General features: G+C 44.9%; 1 protein-coding gene across 6 annotated transcripts in view; it reads right to left on the reverse strand.

Annotated features, from left to right (window-relative positions):
• Window positions 1-22409, reverse strand: part of MFSD6 (major facilitator superfamily domain containing 6) — an 89395-nt gene that overhangs the window by 24916 nt on the left and 42070 nt on the right. For all 6 annotated transcript variants that reach the window (XM_051848350.3, XM_051848355.3, XM_070070460.2 and 3 more), the window contains one exon: window positions 911-1008. In XM_051848350.3, the coding sequence (XP_051704310.2) occupies window positions 911-1008 (98 nt within the window). The remainder of the gene's footprint in view (window positions 1-910; window positions 1009-22409) is intronic.

Consider the following 22409-nt stretch of genomic DNA (forward strand, 5'->3'; position numbering starts at 1 on the left):
TTTAACTCCTTTACTCAGGGTAGGGTTAAATACAAGATCATTAAGTATACCGAAAATAGATTATTGTAAAAATTAAGAATGGGAATCCAAGGAGGGAGGGAGGGAGGGCCGCAGCAGGACAGGAGAGAGGGTAGGGTGGGAAGTCCCACTATGTTCCTAAATCTGTTCATATGAAACTTGTATAACTTAAGTAATTAAAAAAAAAAAAAACCTTAGCTTTTAATTCCATTTTCCAGGAATTTTTTTAAAGCCCCCTAAATGAATTAACATGGCAAGGAGAGTTGACCAGAGATCTGGGTTTTCAGCACTCACAAAGTACGTGGCAAGAAGCTCTTGGAAATGCTTTCTGAGTCTGTATCTTGATGGGACACGGTGCACCAAAACAAAGGTGGAACCCAGGCCAGAATATCCAGAATATCGGAGCAAAGTTTTAGAAAGTTCATGGAAAGACGACAGCATGACTATACAGCTTTACCTGTAAGCCACCAGATGTGATTTAAATAACAGAATAGATAATTATGATGACAATCCTTTGTTAATATGTATAGATAACCTGGGAAAAAAAAACACCAAAGCCTTTAAAAGCTAAATCCTTTTATAGTTTAAAACCACCTTTGGATGGTACCTCTAACAGCTGCACACAGGAGTTTAATCTAGAGTTCCTCTTTCTTTGTTTAATTACAAAGGTGTGGGTCAAATCCAGCTTTGTTTGGCTCAACACAGAACTGCATTCAGGGAAACTGAAGACCCAGCTTGTCCCCTGACGTCATCTCCTCTTTAGTAACTACTCAAAATCATACAAAAGAGAAGCTCCACTCCTCCCTTGTAGAATCAGATCCTGACGGCCCTGGGCTTCCACTACCCACTTGATTGGATAAAGAAATAATTCTAATTCCAGCTTTTGCCTTACCTTGAAGAACTTCCATAGGGAGAACAGTCCAGGCATTTTCCAGGTACGAAATGTAAATATAGCGAGCAGTGTTGCAGGCCAGGCCAATGTACAGAACCCTAAAAAAAAAAAAAAAAAAAAAGAAGAAAAAAAAAATAAGAGTTTCCAGCATCAAACACAAAACATGCAAACATCACCCACTCTTTTCCCTCCCCAAACCATCCAGCTCAAACAGTGCTCCAAACTTAGAAGCAGTAAAGCTGAAGTATAATTAAATTTAACCATGAATTTAGAAAGAAGAAGGCTGCTCATAACGTATCTGCCCTCAGCCTTTCCAAAACGTTTCATATAAAAGCCAACACCAGCCTTCCAGAAACTTAATTAGTAGCAGAAACAATGCTTTTGAAAGATGGTCTGGGCACACTGCCATCTATAATGACATTACTGGCTTCCTTCCAGGCAGCTACTGGGTAAACATGCTTGGGACAGTCACCACCTCACTATGATGGGAGAAGCACAGAATACAAAAGAGAATACACCACCATGAATGTCTGCGATATCCAACATGCCAAGCAGTTTCATACGGAGACGTTCAAGGTCACTGAACACTGTCATCTAATGATGAGCAATCAACCATTTGGAAACAAATACTTTATTCTATCAATTCAATTGACACATATTCACTATTTTTAAACATACTCATATATATTTAAAAAACTGAAAAATATGTATCAACTTTTTGCTTCCCCTTTCCCCCTGCCCCGCCCACCAGAAATATAAATCAAAATAAAACAAGCCAACGCCTGAAGTGGTAAACCTAAGCACAAGGTTACAATCTCTCTTATTCTGAACTGGACGGGCTGGTTGGAAGAAAATGGTAGCTGCTTCTCTGTACAAAACACAGCCTGATGGGAGGGCTTTTTCCCAGATGTTTTCCATTTTCTGCTCATTTCCCCTAATCTTACTGCTTTCCTTATTTTCCAAGTCCAAGAGGATAAAAACTAGAAGGTAAAAGAAACTCACATGACAATCAATGAAATTCTCCTAGTCTTGCTCAACTATAATTTTATATTAAACTCATTTCTATTGTTTTCTTTCTTTCAGCTTTGAATCAAGGAAAGGAAATGCTCTCAGGCACCCAGCTGGCATTAATCACAAATAAGGAGGAAAAAGAGGGAAAAAGACAAAAATAGAGGGTAGGGATTCACTAGGAAATAGGTATGAGAAGAGAATATGGAGATACTCAATAAAGCATTAGAAAGATTGGGTAACTGTTCTCTGAATATTATATTCTTATTATTTGTGTGTTTTGAGGAAAAAAGTGTATTTTCAATGCCATTTGATAAATATTTTGCTGGACAAACTTGCTACTGATCCATTAGCATCCCTCTGGCTAGGGAACAAAACCCCACAGAAATTAAAATGCAAAATACACTGCAAACACACCACACACACACACTCACAGAACAAGCTACACAAATCTTTGCCTCCTTTTTAGGTTCTAAGTCAGCGCTGGGCTGACTTCTACTTAGACCAATGCAAGGGTCAGCAAGTAGATAGCATAGGTCTTGCGGGCCATGTGGTCCCTGTTACAGCTCTCAGCTCTGCTGCTGTGGTGTGAAAGGAGCCACGGCTAATACGCAAACAAATGAGTAAGGCTGGCCTCCAAAAAATTTAAATTGTGAACCAGTGAAGTGTAAATTGCAGGTAATTCCTATGGTCACAAAATATTATTCCTCCTGTGATTTTTTCAACCATTTAAAAATGCCTAACTGATTCTTAAGTTCATGAGTAATTTAAAAACAGACCAAAGGAAAAATTAGGCCCAGAGGCCATGGCCCCAGCCTGTGAGCTCAGTCATTAATTCTCAACTGTGGCTGCCCATCAGATTTAGCCTAGTAACTGTTAAAAATGACAACTGTCAAGGTCCATGAGTATCTCAACAAAGATCTCTACGCTCAAAACCCAGGCACTGCTGCTGCTTTTTTTTTTTTCAGGCACTGCTTCTAAAAGCCCCCCACGGCTATTCTGACCCTGAGCCAAAATGAAGAACATCTGTTTGAGCTCATTTCAAACTATCCTGGCAATACTTTCCTATATAATCTTATCATAAAACAAATTCAGCAATCCACCTTCCTAGCATTCATACTGCCTATCTTGAACCTTTCTTTTGAGTTCACTTCTGAATCAGGGTTGCCATGACAACTATTATTTGATCCAGGCTACAGCCCAAAGCTCTTGGCCTAAAGTAACTCAAGGTCGATCAACCCAGTTCAAGTGGTAGATGGTGTTATGCCCCATCAAACCTCTACCTACATGGAATTTAGTCACTGGAGTTTCTGTCTGTCACTTCTGGGACCCCCAGGTCTCAGTCAGCCACCAGCAAGTTGAGTGGCTATGAACTTGAATATCCTTCACTTCTTTCCCATGTTTCTAATGTCACAACTGACAGTCTTTTAGAACAAAGCAGGGCCAGTGCTGTGGCGTAGTGAGTTAAAGCCACTGCCTGGCTGGCACCTCGGCTCACTAGGCTAATCCTCCGCCTGCAGCACCGGCACCCCGGGGTTCTAGTCCCGGTCGGGGCGCCAGATTCTATCTCGGTTGCTCCTCTTCCAGGCCAGCTCTCTGCTGTGGCCCAGGAAGGCAGTGGAGGATGGCCCAAGTGCTTGGGCCCTGCACCTGCATGGGAGACCAGGAGAAGACCTGGCTCCTGGCTTGGGATCAACGTGGTGCACAGGCCGCAGTGGCCATTGGGGAGGTGAACCAATGGAAAAGGAAGACATTTCTCTCTGTCTCTCTCTCTCACTGTCCACTCTGCCTTTCAAAAAAATAAATAAATAAAATAAAAAATAAAAGCCGCTGCCTGCAGTGCCGGCATCCCAAATGGGCACCAGTTCGAGTCCTGCCTGCTCCACTTCCAATCCAGCTCTCCGCTATGGCCTGGAAAAGCAGCAGAAGATGGCCCAAGTTCCTGAACCCCTGCACCCACATGGGAGACCTGGAAGAAGCTCCTGGCTCCTGGCTTCTGATCAATGCAGCTCTGGCCGTTGCAGCCAAACGGGGAGTGAACCAGTAGACCTCTCTCTCTGCCTCTCCTTCTCTCTGTGTGTAACTCTGACTTTCAAATAAATACATAAAATCTTAAAAAAAAAAAAAAGAGGATCCAAAGAAACAGAGTAAAATAAGACTTATTCAGGGCAAGTTACTTCCTCTCCCTGAGACCTGGCTTCTTCATATATCACGTGGAGACAATAATGTCTACTCTGCAGTTTTATTGTGATAATTACACAATGACTCACCCAAATAAATAATAAATGGCAGAATTATGATTTTTTAACAGAAGATTTATTTTTAAATCAGTTACTTAGAGAGCCACGAGCTTCTTTTGGGTCTCCTACGTGCTTGCAGAGGGCCAAGCACTTGGGACATTCTCCACTGCTTTCCCGGGTACATTATCAGGGAGGTGGATTGGAAGTGGACCAGCTGGGACTTGAACTAGCACTCATGCATTATGATTTTTAAAAGTATCCAGGAACCCTTTTGCCTTCTGTCAAAACTTCTATCCCTTGGGGCCAGCGCTGTGGCACAGCGTGTTAAAGCCCTGGCCTGAAGCGCCAGCATCCCATATGGGCTGTGGTTGTAGACCCTGCTGCTCCACTTCCCATCCAGCTCTCTGCTGTGGCCTGGGAAGGCAGTAGAGGATGGCCCAAGTCCTTGGGCACTGCACCCACATGGGAGACCTGGAAGAAGCTCCTGGCTCCTGGCTTCAGATTGGCGCAGCTCCAGCCATTGTGGCCAACTGGGGAGTGAACCATCAGATGGAAGACCTCTCTCTCTCTCTGCCTCTCCTCTCTCTCTATGTGTAACTCTGACTTTCAAATAAATAAATAAATCTTTAAAAAAACAAAACAAAACAAAATTCCAAATTCCAAATTCCAGAATTCCAAAAGAAGGAGCAGCACTAGCACTCTACTCTCACCAACTATTCCGGAGAAGCAGAGTGGTTTCAAGAAATCAGCAAGGGTGAAAGGAATGAACACAAAGGAAGTCAGTATTTGGCTCGGTGGAAAAGTAAAGAATCGGACATACATTTATAAAACACCTCTACATTTTATTTTTGAAAGTTCGACTATAATGTGTCATGGTGATGATCATTTCTGATTATAGTCAATGGGAAGTATTTCAGCAACCTAAGAATATTTTCAGTATCTGAGCGGGATATTTAAATTGTCTCATTACTCACTGTTATGTACTGAATTGTGTCACACACCCTCAAATTCGTATGTCGAAGTCCTACGTCCTAGTCCTCATTACTTGAGTGGGACTACAGTTGCAGGGATTGCCCTTGTGGAGGTCATTCAGGTGAGATGAAGTCACATGGGTTGGTCCTAATCCTGTATGACTGGTGTCTTTTTAAGAACAGCAGATTATCACCCAGACGGGAGAAGACCAGAAGAAGACAATGGAGGAAGACAAGCCAAGAAGATCCTCAGAACAAACCAACTTTACTGACACCTTAAACTTGGACTTTTAGCTTGTAGATCTGTGAGGATATACATGCCTGGATTTTAAGCCACCTATTCTACGGTACTTTGTTATAGAAACCCTAGCAAGCAATCACGTTCATGCTTATGGAATGAATGATTTGCTGATAAAAAGAAATTCATAATGTGTTGTATTAGATAATCTTTCAGACAACAAAATTCTTTACGCTCAGTATAGAGTACATGGTCAAGGACCTAAAAATTCCCCTGGGATTGAAGTCGAAATACAGAAGAACTGTCTGAAAAACGCTTCTCAGTGAGCTACAGTCACCAAGTAGCCGTCTCTAATGATAAAGGTCAGTAGCAACATCATCACTGTCCTATTTCTTAACAGGAAATCAGCAAAGTGAATAAAGCAGGCAAGACACAACAGCAACTGGAGAACAGGTGGTTACTGTAAGTGAAGTTATATACAAGGAGGGACAAACCTGATAAGGAGCAAATGACTCAGTAGGAAACACTACAGAATGGAAAACTCGAACCACTTGTCAAACACCTTCATATTCTGTACATCAGCAAAATACAATAAGAGGAAAGTTGCTTATAAGATTCTAATTTCTTATTTGCCACAATTCACAGTATCAGCAGCTTAAGTTGATTGGTGGTTATGTTATTACAAAAAACTGGCATTTTTCAGCACATAGTATTCAAGATATGGATGCAACTAACTGTGAGTCATTCTGTAATTGCTAATAGGGTGTATGTTATGTATGATGCGCTCCTTTTCTACACTTAACCAACTATAATATAGTTCGGTGCCCCTTGAGAGCCTCAAAACCACAACAGACATGAATTCCCTCAGTAAATAGTTACTGCAGAATCACCAGGTGCCACACATACACTGGGGCTGGACTTGCCGGAAATAAAAAAATGAGGAGGAAATCTTTACTTTGAAGGAACTTTGAATCTTTACTTTGAAGGAGTGTAGCAGGGAGAAGACACAGGAGCAAACAAGGGAAATATAATAGACATGCACCATGGACGTGAGATCACAGAGGAGAGGGCCTCTGCCCACCCTGGGGGCTGAGGGACACCTAGGCTAAGAAGTGACCGGACAAAGATGATGGAAAGAGCGCCACAGGCAGAAGGAACCAAGTGAACAAAGGCTGACCATAAAACTCGAAGTGTTTGTGGCTAGAAAGAGTATGTGCAAGATAAAAGGAGGGTCACAGTTTAAGGACTGAGGAAGAGATCAGTGAACTTTTCCAGTCCTGATAGGATCTGGAAACTGTTTCAGAGATAATACAGGGTCTGATAGCAAAGGAAGATGAAGGATCATCCTACAGTGCGTGCTCATCTATTTCTCAAAGAATGAAGAGACCAGTCACTGTGTTTGCCAGAGCTACAGACAGCCATGGGAACTGATGGTTGACGGTTGAGCCACTGTTCTTAGACCTGAAGGGATCATTACCTGGGTTTCTATTTGGGCTTTCAAACAGTACAATCTCCTAGCTAATATTTAGTATTATTCCTATACTCTGAATCTGTTTGGAAACTAGATGGGCATTAACTATATAGTTATCCAAAGGGTTAAGAAAGGTATATGAAATAATTAGTATGGCCATAATCCCTTTGATTCTGGACAAATAAAATGGTTCGTGGAGACAGATTTAAGGTAATTGTTATTTGCTTCAAGAGTCACTTGGATAATCAGAAAGCATATGTCACGCCATGGGCGTGTCTGAATCACAACAGTTGATGTATACAGGATTTTATCATGAAAGATCTTTCCTAGCAGCCCATCTGGTACAACACTCCGCCTGGCTCTCTGTTCTCCAGTCCATTTGAATGCCAAATGGATCCACTGGGTTACAGTCCCCTACTTCCTGTACCCAGTTCCTCTTTCAGAGCTCACTTTGCTCCATCTCATCCCAGGTCCATTCCCTTTTATATGGGTTCACAGGATCACATGCTTCACCTCGTAAAACTTGACTCAGTCCCAACCATACATCTACAACCTGAAGGTACTCTATATGGAGGATAAGGACTTTCATATTTGTGGTGGAATGAGAAGGCCATGCCAAGATGGCTGCTGGCAACAGAACGTTCTGCCTGGCAACAGGCTGTGATTGGATGGTTTTGGAAACCACATGACAACGGAGCCTGCCTGGCAACAGGCTGTGATTGGATAGCTTCAGGATCTGCCTGGCAACAAGGTGTGACTGGTTAGGGCATAGACTGCCCCTTGACCAGATTGGCTGCCTTGGCTATATATGCTGCTGTAGCAACTGAAATAAACGAGTCTGCAGGCTGCTTGCCTCAGGCCTGCTTTCACCCTACTCCTGGGGTCTGTGTGGTGACTCTGCGCCTCTTGCCCCCACCACGCTCTTCCTCTCAGGAACAAATCCACAGCAACACATATTGTGTTAGCTCAGTCTTATCCCCAGAACTTGACACAAAATAAACTGTCTATAAATGCCCATGAACTGGAGGGAAAATACAAATACTTTAAATAGAAAATCAATTTAAAAATATTCCTTGAACACAGTCTATGCTACATGCTAAGGAAACAGTGGTGAACATACTCTATTGAAATTCTAATTTTATATGTGGATACATGCATGTGTATGTATTTTAAGATATCTAGTTATTATATAGGAATAATAGGTATGTGAAAGAATTAGTTGACTTAAAAAAGAAGCCTGGAAAAGCTAAGATTTGAAAAATATATGTCCCTATTGGCAACATGTTTGACATTAATAGATTATGATTGAAGATAAATATTTTCGTTATAAAGACAAGAAACACTTCAATGAAAAGCTGACTTCAGTTTTCCTATCTGGGACAGCCTGAGGTGCTGTGCAATGGAACCTAATGCCTGTGCATAAGCAGATAGACAAGGTTCTGCTCGCCAGAAGAGTAAGAGCTGGCACACAAGTCGGAAAGCTCAGAGTCAGTGGCATTCCTTAGCATAGCTGCAGGGATCACCTATAGAGATCCTGGAACTACCGGCTTCTACCACCAAGCTGTAGCTGGCTGCCCACCAGTCTGTGCAGATCAGAGCACAAGAACACATTGTCCATCAGAAGAGCCAAAGCGGGGAAACAAGAGCCATTTAGCTGTGTATGTTCTACTCAGCTATCAATACTTTCTTCTTTTATTTTATTAGACAAAGAAAAGAGTGAAGCCTGAGTCTCTGCTGGTCTAAAATCTTTCTTCATTCTGCCACCTTCAGAGCTTTCCTAAGTGACTGGCAAGCTGAGCTCAGAAGGTAATTAGGATCACTCTCAGCAGGGTCCCTGGGCTGATTCCCGCCCATATTTATGTTTCTCCATTGTTCTTTTAGCTTATCTACTTTTTCCAAGTCTGTATGTATCTTCAAGTAGAAATCCAAGGCTGTTCACAACAAAACAGAAGCCTGACTAGTAGTACTCAGCCACCTGGAAGACACAGTTTGCTGTTGTGTTGGTATATTTTCCACCTAGGTAAAAGGCCAATGACCAGACTCTCTCTCAAACTCTTTCTACATGATTTTGTTTAGAAGTTTCCCGTGATCTGGCCTGAGGTACACATACAAGACAAACACTATACTTTCCAAAGAACTACTGACATTTGACATGGCAATTAACTTGCAGAAGACTGCAAGAGTTTTAGTTGATCATAAAGTAAATTTGAGGAAATCATGCAAGCTCATAAAAACTCAGGCTGAAAGCATCCCATGACAAAATCAAAAAGAGATAATAATCCCATTGTCCTCAACTTCGGCCATGCAATGGAAAGAACTAGGAGCACCTCATTTTATGACATCACTGACGAAAAAGGAGCCAGAATGAGGAGGTGAAAGAAAAAAGTGGAGTCTTGGATAAGATGTTCTGGGAGGCCGGCGCCGCAGCTCACTAGGCTAATCCTCTGCTTGTGGCGCCAGCACCCGGGGTTCTAGTCCTGGTCGGGGCGCCGGATTCTGTTCCAGTTGCTCCTCTTCCAGGCCAGCTCTCTGCTGTGGCCCGGGAAGGCAGTGGAGGATAGCCCAGGTCCTTGGGCCCTGCACCCACATGGGAGACCAGAAAGAAGCGCCTGGCTCCTGGCTTCAGATCAGTGCAGTGCCAGCTGTGGCAGCCATTTAGGGGGTGAACCAACAGAAAACGAAAGACCTTTCTCCTTTCTCTCTGTCTCTCTCTCTCAGTCTAACTCTGCCTGTCCAAAAAAAAAAAAAAGATGTTCTGGGAGAAAACTTGGAGGTAAGTGAAGAAGCAAAGCTGCAGGAGGAACAGAGGTGGAAGGCTTTGCTACTGATGAGGAGGGCAGATCCAGGAGCAGACAGCACAATAGAGGTTATTGTTTCAGCTGTCTCTTTTCCAGCTGGTTTGATCCTGGGCGGGCTGGGAACTCCAACAACATGGGCCTGGGTAAGTCTACCCAACAGGAAAACAGAGCTAATAACTGGGAAGCCAGGTTCAGATAACATCACTGGAGGCCTGGCTAAAGGTACACCAAAGACCATTTGCTGCAGTTTTCTATTAGACAATTACACTCCCTGTTTTGTTTAACCCACTTTGGGAAAGGTTTTCTGTCACTTGAGCTGAGAGTCCCAAGTGTGACAGCAAGTTTCACATCACTAGAAGAAACAAAAGCCAAACAACCATCGGGCAGGGATTGAAGGAAGGGAATCTAAAGGGAGATGCAGCCAGGCCCACATGACTGTGTTAGTTTGCTTGAGCGATCAAAACAAACACACAGAGTGGCTTAAACAACAGAAATGTATTTATTTACGTATTTATTTGCAATTCCGGAAGCTAGAAGTTCAAGATCAGGGTGCTGCAGAGCTGGTGCTGGAGAGGGCTCTCCACTTAGCAGGTGGGCTCCCACCTTCTTGCTCTGCTTTCACCTCATCTTTCCTCTGTGCTTGCGTCCTAACGTCCTCATCAGGACACCAATCACAATGGAGGAGAGGCCCACCCTAACCACCTCTCATTTTAACTTAACTACCTCTTCAAAGGCCCTAAACAGAGTCACACTCTAAGGTGCTGAGGGTTAGGACCCTCCACATATGAATTTTCAGGGGACAGAACTCAGCCCATGAAAATATCCTATGAGGTCACTTGCAATTCCAACACAAAGCAAAATTTAATCAAGAATACCAGTATTGGGGACAGCACTGTGCCCAGTGGTTTAAGCCGCCACCTAGGATACCAGTCTCCCATATGGGCGCCAATTCAAGTCCCAGCTGCTCCACTTCTGATCCAGCTCCCTGCTAGTGCACCTGGGAAAGCAGCAGCACATGGTCTGAGTACTTGGACCCTTGCCACCCTTGTGGCAGATCCAGACAGAGTTCCAGAATCCTGGCTTTGGCCTGGCCCAGCCCAGCCCTGGCCATTGTGGACATCTGGGGAGTGAACCAGTATATGGAAGATCTGTTTCTCTATCTCTCATTCTCTTTCTGTGACTCTGCCTTTCAAGTACATAAATAAATTTTTTTTAAAAAAAAGAATACCAGTATTTTCCTCAAGAGCAATTTCCTCGGGGGCCAGCACCTTGGCGTAGTAGGTTAAGCGTCAGCATCCCATATGGGTGCTGGTTTGAGTCCTGGTTGCTTCTGATCTAGCTCTCTGGGGAAACAGTGGAAGATGGTCCAAGTCTTTGGACTCCTGAACCCTGTGGATGACCAGGAAGAAGCTCCTGGCTCCTGGCTTCAGATCAGCCCACCTCCAGCCATTGCATCCATTTGGAGAGTGAACAAGCAGATGAAAGACCTTTCTCTCTCTCTCCCTCTTTCTGTATGTAACTCTGCCTCTCAAATAAATAAATAAAAATCTTAAAAAAAAAAAAAAGCTACTTACTCATGAGCCAGCAACACAGTAGGTGACACCAGTGGCAGCTCCCAGAGCCTCTGAACCCTCAGAGGAGGGCTGTTAGCATTCTACACAACCTAATCTCACTATATTTACTCATTTACTTTATCTAAGGCATTTCTATTTACCTTTCCAGTGATTGATGTGAGATGAAAGGCTTTTACAAACAAGGCTAATTGCATTTTCACAGTGGGCCACATGTAGAGATACACGCTGACTCCAGCTGAGGTGGCAGAATCCATGGCACAGATGCACTGGACGTGGACTTGCCCAAGAGCCACAGCTACCTTGGGTATAAAACAGGGGTTTGTAGCCAGCGCCACGGCTCACTAGGCTAATCCTCCGCCTTGCGGCGCTGGCACCCCCGGGTTCTAGTCCCAGTGGGGGCGCCAGATTCTGTCCCGGTTGCCCCTCTTCCAGGCCAGCCCTCTGCTGTGGCCAGGGAGTGCAGTGGAGGATGGCCCAAGTCCTTGGGCCCTGCACCCCATGGGAGACCAGGAGAAGCACCTGGCTCCTGCCATCGGATCAGTGCGGTACGCTGGCCGCGGTGGCCATTGGAGGGTGAACCAACGGCAAAGGAAGACCTTTCTCTCTCTCTCTCACTGTCCACTCTGCCTGTCAAAAAATAAAAAAATAAAAAAACCAGGGGTTTGGAAATGATCAAATAAGCATGCCAAGAAAAACTGTGGGGGCAGCTGTTCAGCTTAGAGGTTAAGATGCCCATGTCCTGCACCAGAATGTCTGGATTCAGTTCCCAGCTCTGGCTCATTACTCCAGCTTCCTGCTAATGCAGACCCCCAAGAAGTGGCAGTAATGGCTCAGGTTGGGTTCCTGCCACTCAAGTTGGAGAGCTGGATTAAATCCTTGGCTCCTGGCTTTGGCCCTTACCCAGCCTGGGTTGGAGATGTTCAATCTCTCTCCCACCCCACCCCTCAATAAATAAAATTTTTTAAAAATAGGAAAATCACAAAACATTGTACAAACATCCAAGCTACTATTATAAAATGCAAATCTTTTCAGTAAGAGCAGCCATGTCTTTCATAAATTCTGAGTCAGTTCATGGAGAAGGGTCTAAGATTTGGGGGTCTCAACTTCCATTTAGGCCAATTAGTTTTGAAGAAAGAAAATTCCTTATATAGATCCCAAAGACTTTCATTAATCACATCCTTTATCCCTAGCTGGGTGTTCCGCTGTCATGGTCTCAGCTGGCCAAGTTTGCACGAATGGCTTGGTATACATTTTTTGACTTAGAAAAACCATTCACAGACAGAGTCACAGTTTGAGGAGGGAATAGGCATGAAGAGGTCTGATGGGTGGCTTTCACATACCACAACCAACCAAAGCAGAACGTTAGATCCCTAGAGTCAGAAATCAAAGAAAGTGTAACACCAGCTCCGACCCGCTCATTTCTTAGAGACAAGAAAAGAGAAATCCAGAGAGGTGGAATGGGCCACAAAGTCAGTTGGCCAGTGAGGGGTCAGGGTCTCTGTGCCCCCTGCCTTCCAGTGCTCTTTCAGCAGGCAACGGCAATGTGCTACCTTCCTATTCCAACATCTCTCTGAAGAAATACCTCTGAACTACAGTTGAAGGGACAGGGACTGACAGTGTTAGGGTAGCTGACTTTGGACAGCTGTGCGTTTGGATTAAGGATGCTAGATGTATGTCTGTGTTGGCATTAGATGATGGTTGCCAATTTTAACCTCGATGAATTGTTGGTCACACTAGGGTAAGAGAAAAAATATCCTGGACCACAAAAGAAAAGCTTACCCAGAAGCAAAGTTCTGCATTATGAGAAGAACTGAGCCAAAAGGCCATGCCTGGTGAGGCAGCCACAGAAACCACAGGCACTGATGTGGAGGCAGGGCAAACAGGGAGCCAGGAGTCCCACCCCCTGCCTGAAGGCTGGATGTAGACTGCATCAAGCAGACAGACTTCAAAATCGGTCATCAGAAGTTGACTGTGTGGCTGCAGGAGGAGCAGAAACTAGGGAGAGGCACGCGTGCATACACACACACACACAGAGGGAGGGAGGGAGGTGGGGTGGTGGTGAGGAAGAGCAACAGCAACAGGTCACAGAGAACAACAGGGACAGGGACTGTCAGAGTTTGGCCAATCACAGGTGCAGACCAGGTCCATCAACCCTGAGGCTACAGCAGCCTGGAACACCCCCAGCTGGCATCATCTCACCAGGAAGTTGAAAGGAGCCTAGAGCTTGTCCATGCCTGACCAGTGATGCAGCTCCACAGTACCCCGCAGTACTGTGCTGCGCCAGTTCCACAGAAATGCTCGGATGACTCTTCTAGGAGCAAACGCAAGCTCCCTCTAGGATGAGGCCCTTGACTTCTAGGAAATATCATCAAAAGAACATTAGATACAGTCACTGGGGCAGGTGTTGAGCACTGCAGTTAACATATCACTTGGGATACCCACATCCTATACCAGAGGGAGTGCCTGGGTTTGAGCCACAATTATCTTCCAAATTCCCATTCTCTGTGAATGTGCATGCTGGGAGGCAGCAGGTGATGGCTCCAGTAGTTGGGTGTATGTCACCCATGCAGGAGACCCAGACTAACTCCCCAGCCCTAGCTGTTAAGGGCATTTGGAGAGTAAACCATCAAGATATTATTCACTTCACTGCACTCCCACCCACTGTGCACTTGACATCTAATCTAACATGTTTACAGAATCTGGCACTTTTTTTTTTTTTTTTTTTTTTTTTTTTGCCTTTATTGTCTTCTACCCTCTACCAGAATGTGTACTCCATGGAGGGACATTGTCTATCTCCTTCCACACTGAATCCTTAAAACAGAAAGGAGTCATTTAAGACTGTCTTAAAGAAATATAGGGCCGGCGCCACGGCTCACTAGGCTAATCCTCCGCCTTGCGGCGCCGGCACACCGGGTTCTAGTCCCGGTCGGGGCGCCGGATTCTGTCCCGGTTGCCCCTCTTCCAGGCCAGCCCTCTGCTGTGGCCCAGGAGTGCAGTGGAGGATGGCCCAAGTGCTTGGACCCTGCACCCCATGGGAGACCAGGAGAAGCACCTGGCTCCTGCCATCGGATCAGCACGGTGCGCCAGCCACAGCGCGCCGGCCGTGGCGGCCATTGGAGGGTGAACCAATGGCAAAAGGAAGACCTTTCTCTCTGCCTCTCTCTCTCACTATCCACTCTGTCAAAAAAAAAAAAAAAAAAAAAGAAATATAGAATGTGTGATCGTGAATTCGCTCTTTCCATGTGACACACGGACACCACTAGGAACATTTTGCACCTTGTATTCAGTACAAGCTTGTTAATATATTATTGCCATCCTAATACCACAAAGGGGAGCTAGCCTGGAGGGGTAAATTTCCTTGGAGATTATGGAAAAGTGTGAGGAAATGCGACACTACAGAGGAATGGAGATCTTGCCAGGAAGACATAGGAGGGTGCTTGGAACAGGTGGGAAAGAGGGGAAAAGGAGGTGGAGAGACTAAATCACACAAAGGAGCAAAATGCTCATGCATCTAATTCCATGCCCAGCAATCCACAAGGTGGCAGCTCAAAACATGGGCTCTGGAATAGGACCGACATGGGTATAAATCCTACCTCTATTACTGACTAGCTGTGTCACCATGGGCAGCCTATGAGAACACCTCCTAAATTCTTATCTCTAAAATGGACATAATGCCTAACTCACACACATTCAATAAGGGCTCATGATTAACGCACTTAGCACAAAGCCTTTGTAAGCTCACTCATGACATGCAATTGGTGATGTAACAACGATTACTATCTTTAAGATATTATCTTGTAATTATAAGTTTGTTATGGTTGTAGAGGGTTTCTTATTTTTATTTTTCACTCACCCTCATCATTATTGAATGGCTATTCCTAGTGCTTCTACTTACTTAGGAAAAAAAAAAAAAAAAACTTTTCATCTGGGTAGGTGGTCCAGGACCTGTCAGCTATGACTTGAGAAACAAAAACCACTCATCATTCCCCTGAAATTCAGAGAGAGAGATAAATCAGACCCAAAGCAGGGCAAGATAAATAACGATCACACATTCTCTACCCAAGCAATTGTTTTTAAAAAACCGAAAAGCAACATTCAGTTCATGTTGCTCTTGCTTAAAATCTACATCCTAACTCCATGCAATGCACAGGCCTTGCAGGATCCGCCCACCTCACTGACCTCCTGCCACTCCCCGTTCTCAGGCCTTTCACACCTGTGGTTTGCTTGGTGCTCCAGATGTCACTGAGGGTAGGGGTCTCCAGGCAGGACCCTGCTCACGACTCCCAGATTACCCAAACTCAAACAACTGCCTCTGTTCAGTCACTCTGGGACCTTCATCCCATTTCATTTCTGCCTTGTACAGTCTGAGTATCCCTGATCTCCAAATCCAAAATGCTCTGAAGTCTGAAACTTTCTGAGCACAGGCATAACCCACAAATGGAAAATTCCTCACCTGACTTCATGTGACAGGTCGCCAAGTGAAGGTGCACTAAAAATACTAACATTACCTTCTGCCTCATGAATGAGGCATACGCTAAATACATGAATCCTGTTCAGCCATGGGTCCTGCAGTGGTTTGAATATGGTTTGAATATGGTCAAGCCCCCTTATGAGGTATTCAAAATGTAGAAATTGAACCCAACTGTGCTACTCACAGGTGAGCCTCGGGGAGGTAACCAGGATTGGGTCAGATCAAAAGAGCGGGCCCCTGTAACTAGCACTGGTAGCTTTCCGGGAAGATGGAGAGCAACCAGAGGACACAGGTGCATGCTCCCTATCTCGCCATGTGATGCCCGACACTGCCCCAGGACTTCTGCCAGCAGGAAGGCCGCCACCAGACGTGCTGCACTGGCACCGAACCGGTACTGTGAGCCAAATGAAACCTCTCTTTTATATCTTCCCCAGTCTGTGCTACTATGCTAGCAACAACAACAACAAATACAGACTGGTGGGGAGGGTGGCTTTGTGGTGCAGTGAGTTAAGCTACTGCTTCCGATGCCAGTATCCCATGTTGAAGCACTGGTTCAAGCTCCAACTGCTCTACTTCTCATCCAGCTCCCTGCTGATGAGCCTGGGAAAGCAGCAGATGACAGTCCAAAAGCTTGGGCATCTGCCACCCACAGGGGAGACCCAGATGAAGTTCTGGGCCCCTGGTTTTGCCCTGGTCTAGCCCTGACTGTTAAAGTCATTTGCAGAGTGAACCAGCAGATGGACAATATCTCCTTTTTTCTTTCTCTCTGCCTTTTGAAAAAATAAACAAGTTTTTTTTTTTTTTTTTTTTTGACAGGCAGAGTGGACAGTGAGAGAGAGACAGAGAGAAAGGTCTTCCTTTTGCCGTTGGTTCACCCTCCAATGGCCGCCACGGCCGCTGTGCTGCAGCCGGCGCACCGTGCTGATCCGAAAGCAGGAGCCAGGTGCTTCTCCTGGTCTCCCATGGGGTGCAGGGCCCAAGCACTTGGGCCATCCTCCACTGTACTCCCGGGCCATAGCAGAGAGCTGGCCTGGAAGAGAGGCAACCAGGACAGAATCCGGCGCCCCGACCGGGACTAGAACCCAGTGTGCCGGCGCCGCAGGCGGAGGATTCGCCTAGTGAGCCATGGCGCCGGCTTAGTCTTTTGTAAAAGGAAATGGACATGGACAAGTCCCAACCCCAAGATATCTCATTACGTAAATATATGCCAAAATCCAAAAAATGTGAAACCCAAAACACTTCTGGTCCTAACGGATATTCCATCTGTATCAATCATCATTACTGGAAGTAAAATAACCTGTTTGCTAATTATTGTCAACCCCAAAAGAATGTTAGTCCCATGAGGACTGGCCTTTGTCTATCTTATTACACACAACATATGTCCCCAGAGTCTAGGAAACTGTCTGCCACCCAGTGTGTGTTTAATGAATACTTGTTGAAGGAGTGAAGTTGAAACAACAGCAATAACACTGCCCACTGTTCATAGTTGAGCACTGACTATCCTGTTTTCAATTAATCTTAAAAACAATTCAATGAAGTTGGGTGCAATAATTATCCCCAAATAAGGAGCCTGAAGTTTACCGAAGCTAAATTACTGACTTACATAGGTTCAGACATGTAATAAGGGTAGGATCTGAAATGCATGCCTGTATGCACACATGTACATGTACACATCTATTCCAGGTAAAGTGGCAACAAGAAGACTAAAAGGAAACAGGATCACTACCACAGTACCCAGTGATTCTACAGGGCTTATGGAGATGACTCAGGTAAGTTTAGACCAGTTTGTTCTCCACTTCTCACTTTTCTACATGGAATGAGTGGCCTGGCCAGTACTTAGAACCAAGCACTATTAGCTGACACACCATCACAGAGGATTCCTTGCTGTCCTCAGCAGCCAGCTGTATATGTAGTAGTAGTAGTGTGGTCAAAGACACAGTACCTGGATGAATGCAACCAAAAGTTAACTCTTTTTCAAATGCCAGTCTGCATATCAACTTTTTTTTTTTTTTAAGATTTATTTATCTGAAAGGGAGAGTTACAGAGAGGCAGAGGCAGAGCACAGAGAGAGAAGTCTACCATCCTCTGGTTCACTCCCCAAATGGCAATAATGGCTGGAGCTGAGCCAATCCAAAGCCAGGAGCCAGGAGCTTCCTCCAGGTCTCCTGGAGGGTGCAGGTGCCCAAGGACCTGGGCCATCTTCTACTGCTTTTCCAGGCCACAGCAGAGAGCTGGATCGGAAGTGGAACAGCCTGGTCTCGAACCGGCGCTCACATGGGATGCCGGCACTGCAGGCGGTGGCTTTACCTGCTATGCCCACAGCGCTGACCCAACATATTAACTTTTTAAAGCAAACAAAAAGCAAGTTACTGCCTATCTGTCTGTAGATTACAATTCAGACATTTCCAGCAGGAAAAGAGGCAAAGAACAGTGCTTAATATTTCAGAAGAAAAAAGGATGGGATGTGGAAAGTGGGAGTCCCGTCTAGAGGCTGAGATGCCAGTTAGGATGCTCTCACCCCACGGAGGAGTGCCTGGGTCCAGCTCCCAGTGCAGGCTCCTGCTTCCTGCTAATGGCAACTCTAAGAGGCAGACGTGATGGCTCAAACAGTTAGGTCCCTTTTACTCACAGGGGAGGCCCAGACTGAGTTCCTGGCTCTGGCTCCAGCCTCAGCCCCAATCCACCCCAGACAGTGTGGGAATTGGGGGAATGAACCAGAGGATGGGAGAACTTTGCCTTTGTCTCTCTGCATTTCAAATTAAAAAAAAAAAAAAAGAATGGAATTATCTTCTTTCTTCAAGTTGAAAAGACTTTGGAAATATATGGTATCAAGCAAGCTTCTAAGAAAATTTACTTTTATCCACATTTCTATGGTATCCTACAAAATTATCTAATTGCAGTCTATCAAGGATTTCCATGGATATATAGAAATATAATTAGCCAAATTTTGACTTACACAATAAAAATGCAGTAGATTCACACTATGTAACTCAAGGTAATTCAACAGCTGGAGCAAACACCTATATTCAAACTCACTGCCTATTCACCTTTATATACCTGTATGATCTCTGGGATGTCATTTGGCTCTGGATATCTTGGCTTCTTTTTCCGCATAAATAAATATTATAACTACTACTCAAGTCAGAGTTATTGAGCACAATTTGGTATTAAATCTTAAGATACTATAAATTTATCTTTGATCTCACTTTAAAGAGAAAGAAATAAGCCGGCGCCGCGGCTCAATAGGCTAATCCTCCACCTAGTGGCGCCGGCACACGGGGTTCTAGTCCCAGTCGGGGCGCTGGATTCTGTCCCGGTTGCCCCTCTTCCAGGCCAGCTCTCTGCTGTGGCCTGGGAGTGCAGTGGAGGATGGCCCAAGTCCTTGGGCCCTGCACCCCATGGGAGACCAGGAGAGGCACCTGGCTCCTGCCATCGGATCAGTGCGGTGCGCCGGCCGCAGTGCGCCAGTCGTGGCGGCCATTGGAGGGTGAACCAACAGCAAAGGAAGACCTTTCTCTCTATCTCTCTCTCTCTCTCACTGTCCACTCTGCCTGTCAAAAAAAAAAAAAAAAAAAAAAAAAGAAAGAAAGAAATAAGAAATAAGATCTGCATTCATATTTATTCTTTTTGGGGAAATATACATAAGTCATGTGCACTCTGAGAGGGACAGAGAATATCAACGTTTACTTGATAAACTTAAATACATATGACTCCCCAAACACGTGTAGCTTTAATCATACATCACATGCTGGTTCTTTCACTGGAGAAGAATCATAGAGGTCTGCTATAAATGGACACAGGCTTGAATCTGGTTCCCAGCAGAAAATGCAAAAAGAGAAACAGGTAGAGACTACATAGCACCAAGAATGGAAAACTATTCATAACAAACCATATTTCTTAAAGAAAAAGTATTAATTACAACAGACATCCTCTTTGGTTCCTGGTCTTAGTCCCTTTCTCTTTATGTGCTGATCAGAAAACTGTAGCTAATATGAATTTAGAATGTGTTCTTTCTCTGTAAATCTAAATGCCTTTCTCTCTATATAGGTATAACCATTAAAGTATGTTTAGGGGCCAGCACTGTGGCATAGCAGATAAAACCACTGCCTGCAGTGCCAGTATCCTGTACGAGCGCCAGTTCAAGTCCTGGCTGCTCCACTTCTGAACCAGCTCTCTGCTATGGCCTGGGAAAGCAGCAGAGGATGCTGCACCCACGTGGGAGACCTGGAGGAGGCTCCCGGCTCCTAGCTTCAGATTGGCACAGTTCCAGCCATTGTGGCCAATTGTGGAAGACCTCTCTGTGTAACTCTGACTTTCAAATAAATAAATAAATATTTCTTTTAAAAAAAGTATGTTTAACTTTTAAGGTTTTAAAAAATGCAGCAAGCTGTGTATCATTCTGAAACTTGCTTTTTCTCCATTCACTTTTTTTTTTTTTTCGACAGGCAGAGTTAGACAGTGAGAGAGAGAGAGACAGAGAGAAAGGTCTTCCTTTGCCGTTGGTTCACCCCCTCAAATGGCCGCTACGGCCGGCGCACTGCACCAATCCAAAGCCAGGAGCCAGGCACTTCCTCCTGGTCTCCCATGTGGGTGCAGGGCCCAAAGACCTGGGCCATCCTCCACTGCCTTCCTGGGCCACAGCAGAGAGCTGGACTAGAAGAGGAGCAACTGGGACAGAATCCAGCGCCCCAACTGGGACTAGAACCTAGGGTGCCTGTGCCACAGGCGGAGGATTAGCCTAGTGAGCGGCGGCGCCAGCCCCATTCACCATATTTTTGAGAGCTTTCCATGTTGAGCTGTTGATCCACTTTTTAAAGATTTATTAACTTATTTGAAAGACAGAGTCATAGAGAAGGAGAAGCAGAGGCAGAGAGTGTGACTCCTCAAATGGCAACAACAGCCAGAGCTGAGCCAAGCTGAAGCCAGGAGCTAGGAGCTTCATTCGGGTCTCCCGCATGGGTACAGGGGCCCAAGCACTTGGGCCTTCTTCTACTGCTTTCCCAGGTGCATTGGTAGGGAGCAGGATTGGAAGTGGAGCAGCTGGGAACAGAACTGGCACCCAAATGGGATGCTGGTGCTGCAGACGGTGGCTTAATCTGCCATGCCACAGTGCCAGCCCCTGATCCATTGTAACTTCTGTGTAATATCCCATCTGTGATGACACCATATTGACTGCATCCATTCCTCAACTGATGACTCTTTAGACTGCTTCTCTTTCCACGGTAAGAAAGACATTAGGGGACTTGATCAGCCCTCACCCTGACTGTTGATGAGCAACTTGATATGTTATCCCTCTTAGTATTTTTTTTGTTTGTTCTACTTAATATTTTTGGTTGAATACTGTAATCAATACACAATTCTTCTTAAGTGCTGAAACTTAACTGAAAAATGATCGCTGTTAAATGTAAGAGTGGGAATAAGAGAGGGAAGAGATGTGCAATTCGGGACATGCTCAAGCTGACTTACCTCAAACGGTAGAGTTAGAAACATACCAGGGGATTCCAATTCAATCCCATCAAGGTGGCATGTACCAATGCCATCTCACTAGTCCCAGTGATCAATTTCTGTTCACAATTGATCATAACGATAGGACTAAGAACCAAAGGGAGCACACAAACAAGAATAGTGTCTGCAAATACTAGCTGATAGAATCAAAAAGGGAGAGAATGATCCAACATGGGAAGTGAGATACACAGCAGACCCATAGAATGGCAGATGTCCTAAACAACACTCTGGCCTCAGAATCAGCCCTTAAGGCATGCAGATCCGGCTGAAAAGCCCATGAGAGTATTTCAGGCATGGAAAGCCAAGACACTCTGGGGGAAAAAAAAAAACCTAAATGAAAGATCTCTGCGAGTGAGATCCCAGTGGAAAGAATGGGTCATCAAAGAAGGAGGTACCTTTCTCTGAAGGGAGGAGAGAACTTCCACTTTGACCATGGCCTTGTCTAAATATGATCAGAGTCAGTGAACTCAGGGGGCTTCCATAGCCTTGGCAGCTCATGACAAGAGCCTAGGATGATTACTGAGGCCATAAACAAGAGTGTCAATTTGTTAAGTCAACAACAGGAGTCACTGTGCACTTACTCCTCATGTAGGATCTTTGTCCTTAGTGTGCTGTACATTGAGATTTAATGCTATAACGAGTACTCAAACAGTATTTTTCACTTTATGTTTCTGTGTGGGAGCAAACTGTTGAAATCTTTACTTAATATATGCTAAACTGATCTTCTGTATATAAAGAGAAACGAAAATGAATCGATGTGAATGGAAGGGGAGAGGGAGTGGGAAAGGGGAGGGTTGCGGGTTGGAGGGACGTTATGGGGGGAAGCCATTGTAATCCATATGCTGTACTTTAGAAATTTATATTCATTAAATAAAAGTTTGAAAGAAAAAAAAAAGAAAGCCATTATGTGCAAGGAAGCCTCTTTCTGCATGTCTTTCTGCATGTGAGTAAGAGTTTCTCTAGGTGGGTATTTATGGTGTAATTTCGGGACAGAGGCAGTGCAAACCTTAAGCATCACCACAGACTACTAAGCTGTCTCCACAGTGGTTGTTTATGTAACAAAGTTGCAAGACCACCCTTCCTCAACCTCCACCTGAGCCTGTTAGATGGTGGCTGTCTGGGGCAGAGGGGGGAGGACTGAATGCAGCCTGGCAACAACAGAGGCCACGGCCCAAATGGAGTCAGCCCTTCTCTCTAACTCAGGGAGTACCTCAATCAACCCA

Source organism: Oryctolagus cuniculus, chromosome 3 (genome assembly GCF_051225735.1).
Source record: "Oryctolagus cuniculus isolate XC-2025 breed Fujian yellow rabbit chromosome 3, ASM5122573v1, whole genome shotgun sequence".
Classification (NCBI taxonomy): Eukaryota; Metazoa; Chordata; class Mammalia; order Lagomorpha; family Leporidae; genus Oryctolagus; species Oryctolagus cuniculus.